The sequence below is a fragment of the Aulonocara sp. 'chitande type north' Nkhata Bay genome, linkage group LG19 (genome assembly GCF_057382095.1).
Source record: "Aulonocara sp. 'chitande type north' Nkhata Bay isolate Kocher_YH1m ecotype deep benthic linkage group LG19, A_spYH_male_GT1.1, whole genome shotgun sequence".
NCBI classification, from domain to species: Eukaryota; Metazoa; Chordata; class Actinopteri; order Cichliformes; family Cichlidae; genus Aulonocara; species Aulonocara sp. 'chitande type north' Nkhata Bay.
Window position 1 is genome coordinate 3,782,925 of NC_141362.1, and position 14,576 is coordinate 3,797,500.

At 45.3% G+C, this 14,576-nt stretch overlaps 1 protein-coding gene across 1 annotated transcript in view; it reads left to right on the forward strand.

Moving 5' to 3' along the window:
• Positions 1–14,576, forward strand: part of LOC147306332 (MAM domain-containing glycosylphosphatidylinositol anchor protein 2-like) — a 153,865-nt gene that overhangs the window by 91,746 nt on the left and 47,543 nt on the right. The window contains exons 9-11 of the mRNA XM_086274306.1: positions 1,621–1,893; positions 5,456–5,604; positions 10,786–10,963. Of these exons, the coding sequence (XP_086130432.1) occupies positions 1,621–1,893; positions 5,456–5,604; positions 10,786–10,963 (600 nt within the window). The remainder of the gene's footprint in view (positions 1–1,620; positions 1,894–5,455; positions 5,605–10,785; positions 10,964–14,576) is intronic.

A 14,576-nucleotide genomic window follows, 5' to 3' on the forward strand; every position in this document is an offset into this window, starting at 1 on the left:
AGAGTTCATCAACAAGCTGGGACTGGGTCCAGCAGTGTATTATGGGAAAGCAGGGTTAGAAGTCTTCTTTGACCAATCAGAGGGCTTGGCTGAAGGTCGGCATCAGGCAGAAGCGTCCGGTTGACCTTTACATGTTCCTGCTGTGTTTCCCTCTCAGTAGAAGGTCGTGGAAACATGTCCAGGGGCTCGAAACAAACCTCAGACCTGTGTGTGTGTCTGTGTGTGTCTGTGTGTGTGTGTCTCATGTACACAGGATGAGTTGTGCACCATCTCAGGAAATCACCTGTTTGAGTGAAACCTGGATCCTTGAGTGGAGCAGACTAATGGCTCGTGTGGTTCATGGTTCAGGTGCCAGAGTAACGTTTACTCTGCTCAAAGCCTTTTCATACGTTACAAGCTACATTCACACTATTGCTTTATTGAACTTAGCAGAACAGTCGACGTGTCACCATAATTTGGGGCTCAACATCTTGCCCAGAAACAGCAGCTCAGTGAAGACCTTACAGGACTTTGAGTTTGTGGTTGCAGGATCCTCGGGCTCTCGGGGAGATATTCTCTGGGCTTACGAGGCAAAAACCTTTTTGAACCTTGTACATCTGGCGTAAACACAGCACTTCAGAACAAAAGGGTGATTTGCTGAAAGTGTCCTACTGTGTCAGGACCTGGACACGTTGCTGTAGTTGATGCAACCATAAATCCTGTAGAAGTTCAGTGTGGGTGCAGCAGGACGAAGATCCAAACTACACCAGAGTCCACCTCTGATTGGCTCCAAGTCTGGACTTACATCCGATTGAGATGAATTCAAACCCTCAGTGCAGGTACAATAAGAAATGAGGAAGGGCGTGGCACCGTGGCTTCAGGGCTTTTTCCAGTGAAACCACGGTGGCGCTCGCTTCAGTTTTACTGAATAACAAAGTCCATTTGTAAATCTCGGCCCTGTTAGAAGCCAAAAGGACCAGGAAATGCTTACCTACCTTCCCATTTACAGTACCATTGCAAACCCTATGAGCCGGGTCACTCCTCACTCATTACGCCACGTTTGAGTGCTTTTGTGCCACCTCCACCCGTCCTGACCACGAAAGTCAACTTGTTTTTCTTCTCTGAGACATTCGTGAGCTTTTACATCTTATTGGTTCTCTCCATCCTTCAGATGATGTTCCTGTCTGCAGAAAGGTCGCAGGACGGCTGCTGCAGCTGCTCTTTTCTTCTCTTTATTCCTTGTTTGGCATCAGGATGTTAATCTGTGAAGTGACACCTGCAATTCGGCTCAAAGCTTCTGTTAAAGTTCTGCTGGAGGGATTTAAAAACACAGTGCACCTCAGCGGAGCACCGCAGCACCAACGCACATCTGAGTTTAAATCCTATAAATATGTAAGAGGCTATTTTCAAGCCATTCTGGCTTCATTAACAGTGAAGTGAACACAGCCCTGAGTAAGATCTGGATTTGTATGATTGAAGTGCAGGAAGTGATGCCATTTCTCCATTATTTTATTTATATATAATATTTATGCTGGTTTTCATTGTGTGAAGTTTGTAATATTGGTTAAAAACAAAAATGAGACCAAGTGAAGAAAGCCTGAAATCAGTAGTGTCAGAAACCTCCCTGGCTCTGTGTTGCAGTCCCTCCCGCCGTAGAGCCCGAGCACACGGAGATCCGTCAGGCCCTCGGCCGGGCGTTCAGCCTTACCTGCCGTCTGCTGCGAGCTCATCCGGCTCGCCTGCTGCGATATGAGTGGAAGCTGGGCACCCGCCTCCTGACTGTCGGACAGTTCAGTGACCAGAGAGACGACACGAACTACCACGTCAGAGCTTTGAACAGGGAGGGCTATGGCGAGTACACCTGTGACATCACCAACGAGGCCGGGGCAGGACGTTGCACGTTCCTGGTCACAGGTGAGCTTTATTATTTTTTGAGTTATTGCACTTTAGTCACTTTATATTTAACATGACCTGAGTCATCGTAGATTTTCCTGAATTGCTTGACTTGTTTAAAAAGTGAAGACATTTGACTAGAACTTGGTTCTCGGTGAGGTTTTCAGTGGACTTGGTACCTGTAGGTTTTGCTTATAATAACCAGTCCGCTGTAACTGTATGCCAGGCGTTTATTAGCAGCCAACATGAACGTCCGTACACTCGTAACAGGAAGTACACATAACATCTAAAGAGAACCACAGCGACACCTGCTGGAACTCTCCGTAACGGCAGCAACAGGAGGCAGTATGGACAAACATAACATTGCTGTTATCTACAGTACCTAATCTGAACATGTTGGCTTAGATAATGTGACCTGATCATATCTGGGACACGTCCCCGTTGATTATTGACCAATGGATGATTTAAGGCTGACTTTGTACTCGTCTGGAATGAGTTCAGACCTGACTTTTACGCGTCTTAATTTTCCAACGAGCTGCTGTCACTGACGACACGCTGCCTGTAGGAGTGCTGCAGTTCCCTACTCTACATGACCTCATTGTCAGCTTAATAAGAAAGGTGTAGCTGCCTTCATGACAGCATTGAAAATATTACTATAGGGATTTCTAAACAGTTTTATGTACCATAGTGTAATACAGCCCAAGGTTATTAGTCATAAGTGGTTTAAGAAGCCTTATGTCGGACACTTGATGTGAGCCTGACACCTCCTGCTGCTCTGTAAGATCAGTTGGCCCACAGTCTGACAGCTCAGGAGGCAGAGCAGGTCAGCAGGTCAGCTGCTGATTGGAAGGTTGGTGGTTTGATCCCTGGCTCCCCCAGTTTGCATGCCAAATATCCATGATACTAACCCGACTTGCTCTCCACATCCATCGGAGTGGATGAATGATAGTTAGGAAAGCACTCAGTGCTTGTGTGAATGGGTGTGTATGGGGTTAATGCGCTTTGAGTACTCCAGGAGAGCTATATAAGAACTGTACTAGCATGCACTGAAACCAGTGAACCACTGAAACCAGTGAACCTATATACACCATTGTCACAGTAATCATAGGGGCACTTGATTGCAAGATTAACTAGTTAGCTAGTTAAATAAGGCATAGCAGGGTCCTGAGTGGAAACAAGTTCTCCATAACTGAGGCTCTGCCAGATGCTCACAGCTCCGGCCACCAGGCTGACGTGAGATACCAGAGAAGCTGAGGTCTGTTCTGAAAAGATCCATCCCATCCACGGTGCGCGCTCAGCTACAGGAGAATAACAGCAGCGAGTGTATTCCCATCCAGAGCTGAAATTGAGCAATTCTGGAAGAACATCTGAGAGAGAGAGGTGTCACATGACACTAACGGTGACTGGTGGACTAAAGGATGAGCCGGTCGCCATCACCAAAGCAGACAAGCGCAGAGCTGGACAGCAGCAGGACCTGACACGCTGAAGAAGCTAACAGCACTACATGTAGCACAAAGAAAGGGTCTGCTGACAGCGGGTACTCAGTCATGAAGGATCCTTTAGATTACTAATGTGTACACACACACACATATATATATATATGTACACATGTGTGTGTGTGGAATGCTTAACTTAATAATTTTAGCAGTGTTTGTATCCCGAGCTTCAGATGTTTCAGTTTTTTTGTTGTTATGAGGATTTTATCTTAACGTGAGGAAACGAATAAAATCATAATTTCATGTAACTGAACAAGCATGGGGAGAGAAGGCAACATTTAATATGTTTAAAATGTTTTTTTAAACCTTTTGGGGTTTGAATCATGGTAACTCAGCTCGTTACGTTTTCAACAAATACGTATCAACTTTTGTGGAAAATAAAAGAGAAGGCGTCGGACGAGTAATCCATCTCTTTAATTACACAGGTCTGGTTTTGTCTCACGTGAATTTGGAGTTGTTGTTGACTTCCAGGCTGAACCGACTCTGCGGGTTTCAGTCTCTGAGTCCACTTGTGTCTGCGTCTTCTCTGAAAGCTCCCCTGCAGAGGCACCCTGTCAGCGCCCAGAGACTTCCTGTAAAACCCGCCGCTGTGTTAAGCCTCTTATCAGGGCCGACCGCTGAGCAGCAGCGCGTTTTGCAGGCAGCAGCAGAAAGTGTTTAAAGAGTGGAGTTGTAAGCTCAGGATATAAAGATGATAGAAAATGGTGGTGATTATGCCAGACTTGTCATTTGCTGAGGTGAAGTTTGCGTTGTTAATCAGGTGTGAACACACTGGTGGCATTTTAAACCTTGCTCATCCTGCAGCGACCAATGAGACAGCGTAAAGCTTCAGAATAAAAGTGACAGAAGCAGACATGAAACTGTGAGACAAAGTGCCAACATGACGACTCGCCAGACGGTCTGACTGCTCCTCCCACCGTCAGACAGATGAAACAAACAGAATTTTAATAGGATGATTCATTTCTGTCTGTTGAAGTCACAACAGCAAAAGTCATTTTGTGTGTTTTTAAAGCCCTGATTTCTGCTGAAGTCTAACATAAATAATCTTGTTGTCACACAAGCAGAACACACACCATTGGTTTAAAACAGTCACGTAAAACACAAGAAAACATGAGACGTGAGAACACCAACACAGTGCTGTGCTGCTTCCTGTTGCATTTACTGTTAGTCTAATGGCATAAGGTCACAGAAGAGGGGCCTGAAAACTGAAGGCGCTGCCTCCCATTCTACTTTAAATACTCTAGGAACAACAGCAGGAGTGAAGTGCTCTAATGGGTGCATACAGGACTGTAAGGCCATCAAGGTTAGATGAGGCCTGATTATTCAGGACCTTGAAAAGAGATCATGGATGCCAACTGTCAAACCAAACAAGTCAAAAGCTGTGGCTACCAAACAAATGAGACTGCAGCCACTGTCCCTGGATCAACCGTCAAGTAAGGCAAGGAGCTGCTGATCATTTCAGTTGTGCAGGGAGGGTCTAGCATGCACTGTGCACGTGCACAGAGATTAGTTAAATGCCCTCAGCCAACTGCTTCAAGTCCCCGTAGTAACACTACTGATCAGCTGTTTGGAGTAAAATAGACTCAGTGGCAGAATTAGCAACAGTATCACATAGAAAGAAATCATGTTGCTGTTAGCATTATATATTTATGAAAATGTAACTATACTGCCATCAGCTAATCCATCTTTGTTTATTGATACTTATGTTGATAAAAGCAGGTTCATACACACAAACATACAGAGATGCCATTGTTACAATGTGGTCATGTGTATCACTGACACAGCCAAGTCTGCTTAATATTTTTGAGTCCTGTGAAAGCAACCTGCAAGTTGCTGAGAAAAGCAAGAGTTTTGCTAAACTGGCCAACAGCCTTGTTTTGGTTGGTAGTTCCACCATGCCAAGCATCGCCACACAAACACACAACAGCGAGTAATCTGCAGCCAAAGATATAAAAACGACCCATCGTAACACCAAGTGTCACACACTGAAAAACACGGTGACGACATTGTTTTCTATTCATGAGTGAAAAAGACATCCTGGACCTGTTTCCAGCCCTGTGTGACCTCTGACCCAACTGCCTCCTCAGGAAAAGCCAACCCTCCAGAGTTTTACTACGACACCTACAGCGCTCTGTGGCAGAGCAGGCCGCGAGTCTACGGCTTCAAGCTGCAGTGGACTCAGATGGAGCCGAACGCTGTGGATCGAATCCTGGCCTACAGACTCGGCATAAGGCAGGTCAGTGCAGCAGGTTTGTTATTTGAATGCAGCAATCAGTCGTCCCCACAAATGTCTTCATTTGCATTTTGTTTGTCCGAACTCAGGGGAGGTTTTCCAGAGTTTATAAGGGTCTTTGAAATGTCTAAAATCCATCTATATGCACGTTAGACTTTACAGTTATGGATTATGAGACTTGCTTATAATCCATAACTGTGAAGTGAGTTATGAAGTTAGAAATATTTAATTGAAAAAGTCTGTTGTAACCACTGAGGACTGATTTGCTGACTTCCCCCAGGCTGTATTTACAAAGAGCACGGTGACCACATGTGAGGTGGGAGGAGATGTTTCAATCGGACACTAATTTACTGAAAAAGCCTTTTGCCTGTTTTTTGCACTTGATTCTGAAATGAACTGAGTGCACCGCAGCTTTTTAAACCACCCCTGAAACTAGCCATGCATACGAGGGGTGTTAGCATAGTTAGTAGACAGACTAACTATTCTAATAGCTGTGCTTCGAAGCAGCTTTGTGATTAAAGGAAAACAACCAGTGTGAAATTATAGCTTGCAAAGAAAAACATGCTTAAATTAGGAACTTTAAGTTGTCATGAGAAATAAGAAACTACAACTCCACAAACTCGTGTCTGCCTTTGTGTTACTGTTCTAGATTCATGTACGTTGTTCCCAATCCCACTCTGGAATAACAACATTAACTTCCACAATGTCCGATGTCGTGGTGTCAGGATCATCTTCATATACTGTCTTATGTGTTTGATACAAGTCAAATATTAAGCACCTTCAGTGCGCCAGTAAAATAGAAAAGCACTGTATGAGAACCAGTTTACCATGTTACCAAAAATAAATAAATATGGTGATGTACTAGACAAGACAAGACGCTTCACCCGTTGCCTACTGGTGGTGGTCAGAGGGCCCGGTGGCGCCAGTGTCCGGCAGCCTCGCCTCTGTCAGTGCGCCCCAGGGTGGCTGTGGCTACAATGTAGCTGCCATCACCAGTGTGTGAATGTGAGTGTGAATGTGTGTAAAGCACTTTGGGGTCCTTAGGGACTAGTAAAGGCGCTATACAAATACAGGCCATTTACCATTTACTAGTTAGCTTTGCAAACAGGTGGTGTAGCAGCTAGCACTGACACCTTGCAGCCAGAGTCCTGGGTTTGAACCTGCCTTTGGCTTCTCTGTGTGGAGTTTGCATGTTACCCCATATGGGTTCTCCTCAAGCTACTCCAGCTTCTTCCCATAGATCAAAGACGCGTGTGCTAGGTTCCGCATTGGCTGCAGGATGAATATGGATGCAAGCGTATATGTCCTCTGTGTTAGTCCTTTGGTGGACCGGCAACCTCTCTCCCAGCCTCTTGTGGGCAAGACTCCAGCCCTCTGCGATCCCAGTTAAAATGGCATTAAGAAAATGGATGGACTGATAGTCACGTTAACTGATAGATGTCAACTAAAAAGTTGTTGTTTCTATACCTCGTTGTTCCTGCATGTGTTCTCTTGGTGTTCTTGCTCCATTAAGAACATCACAAAGTGCCATGCATGTAAGAAACTCCGTCCCGGGTCATCCGTGGATCGGGTTTCCTCCGAGGCGTGGGCACCTATCAGCAGAGATTGTCCATAACCTATAGAACTCAAAGGAATATTCTCAAGTAATAGTCAAATATGCCATTCAGCGTGTTAGTTACAGTGCCGGGAGTAGCTTGGGAGAACAAGGAAACAGACTGCTTCAGGTTGCCTTCCCAAACCAACTCAAAGTTTATTCATCAGACAACAGTTTATATAGAGGAAAAAGGTTCGTGTGTCAGCAGATTCTCAGTTCAGACCGGTACAGACCAAATAAGGAAGCGCCTTCCTGCCCTCTGAGCAGGGAAGTATCCTTTGTATAGTTTATCAGTTCAGCTACAATTTATGATTATCCCAGTGAAATACACTCCTAGACATAGAATACAGAGTTCTTTCATTAGTGAATTCTGAAACAAACCACCTGGCCTTTAACAAACCTTTCTCTAAGAGATAAAGAAGGGAGGATGGGAGTAAGGGAGTGATCTCTGTGGTGTTTTTGACCTTGAGGCACCAGCCTGTGATTCTTACACATCAATTCTTGGGTCACAGAGAAAGAGAAAAACAACTAGTAAATGGGCCTTATTGAGCAACAGTTTTCCTGTATAATATCACTATAAAACAATATCCTGTAAATGCTCCCATGGTGCTAAAATACATAACAATGCAGTTTGCAGCAGTGTGCTTAAAGCATGGGGAAACCAAACTGAAACATGCCTCTGCTTCTCTGTTCTTCTGTCCTCGTGGGGCCTGTAACAGACTTTTAGATCTTATGGGGCATTCAGTGTTTTCTCTATAGTTGATTTTACCCTGCAGAGTCACATGGAGGTAAAGCCCACAGTGACTGACCACATAGTGTATACGAGTGAGTGTGGGAGAGACAGAGAGTAGGTGGCAGTATTCCTCCTCCTTTCTCTCTGTCGGGCTTCACCTGCAGTGAAGCTCTGCTAAAAATCAGTGGTTGTGTAATTGTTGTAATTGCAGGTGATCTGTAGGGATTAACAAATATTAAAAGGACATTCATTCAGTTTTTAATGTTTTTAGAAGGTTTCAAAATTCTGGGAATATTTTCCCTGAAAGTTGATTGTGGATGTTTTCAGTGGGAGAAACGTTTCATCACTCGTCTAAGTGACGTCTTCAGCTTCAGCCGACCTTATAAACACTCAGGGCTGCATTTATTAACAGAGAAACACTGTTCCAGAAATATATACAGATCTCCAGCACTGTGGCTCCCGTGGCGATTCCCCTGAATCCCACAGTGTGAGTGTAGTGACTGTGGCTCCAACTTTCCCCGTGCTCCCAAACTGTGACTCCGATCCCTGGCGACACAAAGAAACACACATGTGGGCAAAGGTATCCACACTGGTGAGGTTTAGCAACACTGAGAAACACGGCCGTGCTAACCAGGGTTAACTCAACGATCCGGTGTTGACCAGAGCTGAGCCGCACTGCTAAATATGACGGTCATGAAGAAGGTCATCAGCACAGTTGACGTCTCCCGTATGTCCTGATGTATCAGAAGTTGGTAGTGATCCCGTACGTGTCAGGAGTATCGGAGCAGCTGAGATGCATTTTCTCTAAACACCGGGTCTCTGTGGCTTTTAAACCCCAAAACACGCTGCACCAAAAACTGGTCCACCCCAAGGATCGGGTCCCTCGACACAAACAGAGTAACATAGTTGTTAAGTGCCAGGAGGATTGTCAGGATTTATACATCGGGGAAACCAAACAACCTCTGGCTAAGAGGATGGCACAACACAGAAGAGCCACCTCGTCAGGCCAGGACTCTGCAGTCTGTTTACACCTACAGGCCAGTGGACACTCTTTCAATGATGAGGATGTAACATCCTGGACAGGGAGGAACGCTGGTTTGAGGGCGGAGTCAAGGAGGGAAAGACCATCTCTGAATGGAGGAGGGGCCTAAGGGTACATCTGTCACCATCTTACATGCTGTGATTGCAGCCATTCCCCACCTCTCTGTGAATGGGACTCATTGATCAGTGTTCATGACATTGTGTCTGTGAAGGTTCTCAGTCATCCAGCTCACCTGAAACTCTGGCTGATTGGGACCCACACCCAGTTTCACACCTTGGCTCAGGCGATCAGAGGATCATCAGGGGTCCTTTTGTCCCTCTGTGGGGGGAAACTCGCACTAGGTTTATATCTGGGACTCTCCACCATTTGACCTTAGAACTGAAGAAGCTTCTCGGATGAGAGGTGAAACGTCTTCAAGCAACTTAAAGAAGTCCAGACGCTTTTCTTTGCAAGCTCCTTTGGCTGTTCGTGACATTGTTCCTTCAGTGGGCTGGCTTCAGTCATTATGCAAATGTCCTGCTTATAAGGTTGGAAACCTGCAGTCAGCTGAGACCGAAGACGTCACCTGATGATGATGATGAAACGTTTCTCCCACTGAAACGTCCAGATGAACAGAATCAACCTTCTGGGATCTGCCTCCCTTAGTTTTCAGCTTCATATAATACACACTGATCACATGACTTGGTGTGCTTGGTATGGCAGAACAACACACACACACACACGTGTATGTACACACACACACACACACACACACACACACACACACACACACACACACACACACACACGTGTGGAAAATGTTCCTGCAGCACAGATTCCTGAAACTCTACCTGAGGTCCCTGCAGCAGCAGCCTGGCATCATAAAATAAGGAGCAGGAGGAAGATGTGTTCCCATGGCAACTGGCTCGTCTTTTCATTCTGCAGAGCTGCTGAGAAACAGAGAAAAGGAGGAAGTGCTGATGGGGAGAAAAAAGTTATGAGGAGGCAAACAAAGTCGGGGAAGAAATATCAAAATGTTTAATTTGGGGGAAGGAAACTGAGAGATGACACAAATCAAGACACAACAATTTAAACACTTGTGCCTCAAGTATTCCCATACAGAAAATCACACCAAAGCAGAATTCAGAATTAATATTTAATTTATTCGTTGTACTGTACTGACTGCACATAATGAGGCACGATGGTGGTGTGGGAGGCACCATAGAGTGACAGATCAGTCACCTGTTTATGAGCCATTAAAGAGTCCATGTTAGTAATCGTGTTATATCAAGCAGACTGAAGTACAGAAATGACCTATGACCTTCTGATACATGTTACATTTCTGCAGCACATGTTTTGTTCTTTGCAACATTGTAGCTCCTGTAACGTCCTGCAACAATGAGGTGTTGGTCATGCACCATAGACAGGCATGGATTAAGGAGAACCTGAAGATCTCATTGCATTGTGGTGAAGATCTGCATAATGTGATTTAAATTGGGTGATAGGAAACTGGCCTTAGTGGAATATGTGCTCAGTTACAGCTGCTCTAGTGCATCATGGAAACAAATATGGCAATAACGCTTCCACAATTTCTCATTCTGCCTCAGCTTAGAGTTTCTGCATAGCTGCTGCTTGTCGACATGCAGTCACGTGTTACGGTAAAGTTAGCCACAGTAGCTGCTTCAGGCTAACACGCAGAATGTTCCTGTTGTTGTTGCCCATTAAAAAAACCAAATGAACATTTGGCACGCTGTGCTGAGTTTAGGCTGATCTGTCGAGTTAATCGAAATGAATGTGTTATTTGGATGAGTTGGAAAATCCCGCGTTTTGTTTCAGATGGGTCAGTCTCGCTGGTGGGAGCAGGAGATTCCCATGGAGGGAACCATCCAGAAGGGGGAGCTCTTGACCTACAACTTAACTGAACTCATTAAACCTGAATCCTACCTGGTCCGCCTGACACCCATCACCCGCTACGGGGAAGGAGACTCCACTGAGCGCATCATCACATACAGCGGTAGGCTGCCTCGTTTTCTATCGTTCAATCCCCGAACAAGAGCAGGTACACAAACACTGCCTCGCAAATCTTTCTGGAGGAATTTACACGCACAGCTGTTTGCAACGCTGCTTCAGATCACTGAGGTTCACGTTCATGCACAGCTCTCTTAAGGCTCGCGACAGTGTTTCAGGCTGGGTTGAGGTCTGTAACAAACCTCTTTTTTCCAGGTATTCTTTAGTAGATTTGCTGCATGATCATCGTCCTGCTGTATGATCTAAATTCAGCAAAACGTTACATGTGCTTTATATTGATGGTAAAACCCTAAAATACAAAGCAAACAGAGAAAAAACCCAACAATCAACTCGATGCATGCTGGGTGCCAGTGGCACCACCATGCCTGATGTTGTGGGGACATGCTGTGTTTGGTTTTTGCCAGATACGGTGATGTACATTATGGCCACAGGACATGACAGAAGTCTTACGGTGTGTTCAGATGCAGCTTGGCAAACCAAAGCAGTGCTGCCATCTTCTTCTTAGAGAAACAAAGAAGCCTTCCAAGCAAACTGTACTTGCTAAGGGGTTTTGAATTTTACTGTCATGAACTTCAACATTTAACATGCTAACTGAGGCCTGTAGAGTCTGAGATGTAGCTCTTCATGCGCTGCAGCCATGGAGGCAGTTAAGTCATACAGGACTTTTCCTTCTCCTCCCTGCCATACATCCGTGCTTCAGATCTCCATGAAGCTGGCCGTGGTGTTTCAGCGTCTAACGAAGACGCTGGTGGGCTTTCCATCACCCGATGAGTTTTTTTTCACTCATCTCTTTTCACTTCCTGTTTGTCTGTACACCGACATGTATTTAATCAGTGATATTGTTCGACTCTGGCCTTCTCTCTGGTTCTGTTTTAAGCCACTGATGAAACAGCCTGTAAAGTGATGTCAGGAAGCATGAGCTGATATGAGAAGGCCGGTCTCACAGAGGAGGGCTTCACAGGGCCGCTTAAATGCCTCAAATGTTGAATAATAATTTATATCTGTGTCGAATGACTTAAGATAACAAGACTTTTAGCTGGAAAGTTAACACTTCAGCTAAAAATGCAAACAGTTGAAGTGTGACAGGAATCCTGGTGGAAAGTGCAGACAGGAGTCAAAGTCAACACAGAAACACGAGTGGAGTAAAATCAGGCTGACAGAGAAACAACCTGCTCACAGCAGGAGACGCTGATGCACACGTAAACATGACCTAGTCTGCTGCCTGATGAGGACTTTTGACTGTCAGCGAACATCCTGCCACCTCCAGATCACGATTTTACCTCTGTGCCACAAACACAACCATGATGGTAACTGCACTTTGTAATAATAATAATGATGGATTGTATTTATACAATGCCACTATTCATTCACTCTCACACACTGGTGAAGGCAAACTATAGTTGTAGCCACAGCTGCCCTGGGGCAGACTGACAGAAGCCAGGCTGAGATATCGCGCCATCGGCTCCTCTGGCCAACACCAGTAGGCGGGAGGTGAAGTGTCTCGCCCAAAGACACAACGACCGAGACTGTCCGAGCCGGGGCTCGAACCGGCAACCTTCCGATTACAAGACGAGCACCCGACTCTTGAGCCACGATCGCCCCATGTTTGTGCAACATGCCCTTTTTCCTCCACCTAAATGCTTTGTATCTAACATGCACACATGAACACATCAGAGAGCAACTTGCTTATCTTGCCCAAGGACACTTATGCATGTAGACTGGACAATAGACCCTGTGCACGAGACAATGCTAACTTCCTGGTTTGAGACCGGATGTGGGGTTGTGCATTTCCGGTAGCTTTACTTTGCGGTCAATCGCTACTGCGAAGATATATCCTCCAAAATCATGTCCAAAACTGGAAAACGTAAAGATGGCGTTAAGTTACAAAGAACAGAAGGTGGGAACACTCACCGCTGTCGTGTCATAAAAAATCTAATGATCAATTTTGACGTTTAAAGCGTTTAGATCGATCAGCTGTTTACATCACTCAACACAAGCAGAGCTGCATCACTGCAGCAGAAGACACATCGTCCACATTCAGAAGCACATCTCTGTGTAGTGACTGGTCTCATGATTCAAACAGGCCAATGTTCAGCATTCAAACTACAGGTGAAGAACAGTCAAACCAGATGTTTCCCCATTATGTCGATATCAGCTAGTCAGGTACACACCTACACAGCATGTTAACAAACCGTGAAAAAAGCCACACAAAATGAATGATTGCTGGTAACGGTTTCTATACGTTAGTATTTACGAAGGGTATGTTGTGACTTACCTTCAAGATTACAGCGGTCCCTCGCTATAACGCGGTTCACCTTTCACCTCGCTGTTTCGCAGAGTTTTTAGTGCAAGTTTGCATGCTTATTTTTACGTCACATTGTGTCCTGCGTCCTGATCGCTGCATCGATGCTAGCAGTGTGACTCTGCAGTGCAGCGCTGTATGTCCACGATGTCCACCAAACGTTTGGCACCGTCAAAAATAACAATGGCTTTCTTCCTGCAGTAAATATAAACAACGACAGTATTCAGGAAGAAAAACAAACATTGCAGATATTTTATCGTAACTCTGGTTTTACGTGTCTCATCAACACAATTTAAAAACTGCTATAAAGTCCACACTTTGTCCGTCAGTTGTTCCGTCTGTCCTGCTCACATCTCCAATGGTTGTACACGTTGTCATTAACGTGGCTTCACTCCACATCAGCCGCTTTGCTAAAACACCGGTGTCGCACATAAGGACGCTGTCAGAGCCTGTCAGCCACGTTGATCAGCTGCTTATATACGAATGTGAATCGCGTGATTGGCTGGACTGTGGGATAAGGCGGCATCGTTCTGATCCCACACGGGAGCAGCCAGTCACTGACTAACACTGCAAAAGGTTAGGTTAGATGTTCTTTTGTGCACGACGCAGATTTTCTGTGCCAGCAGTGCACAATTGCGCACGCGCACAGCTTAGAGGGAACACTGGCCAGGAATCAAACTACCAACCTTCCTTCTCTACCTCCTGAGCTACAGACACCGCAGAGAGCAGCTCAGGTTTCAGTATCTTGCCCAAGGATACTTATGCCTGCAGACTGACGTTCAGCTGGGTCACATGATGCTCTGCATGTCACCATGTGACATCTGTCAAAGCTGGATTTAAGAGAAGAATGGATACCCTGAACCCTGCAATTAGGTAATAAAAGCTGTTTCCACTGCGTGTGATTTAGTAGATTTAGGTTTTCTAATCCTTCATTAGTTTGTAAATGAATTTCCTCCCAACACAACACCTTGGCCATGGTTCAGGGTTCTTGTCAGATCAGCATTTCCTGATGTCCCACGGTTTGGATAAGAACAGCATTTCCAGCATGGTTTACATTTGGTCAGACACTGAAGTGCTGTGGTAATATTATTGAGACTGCCACAGTGTAACAAAGCACAGGACAAGCGCACACCTCAGTGTGTCGAGGCTACTTCCACTTTCGAACAGCTGCTTGAGTGTTCAAGGGTTTTATAGGTTAGAATCAGGGTTGGGTTGTAGGGTAAGCAGCCTGGGAGTGTCACCGAGGTCCGCACAATCCAATCTATTCTTATATCATAACTTTAGCATGATGAAATGT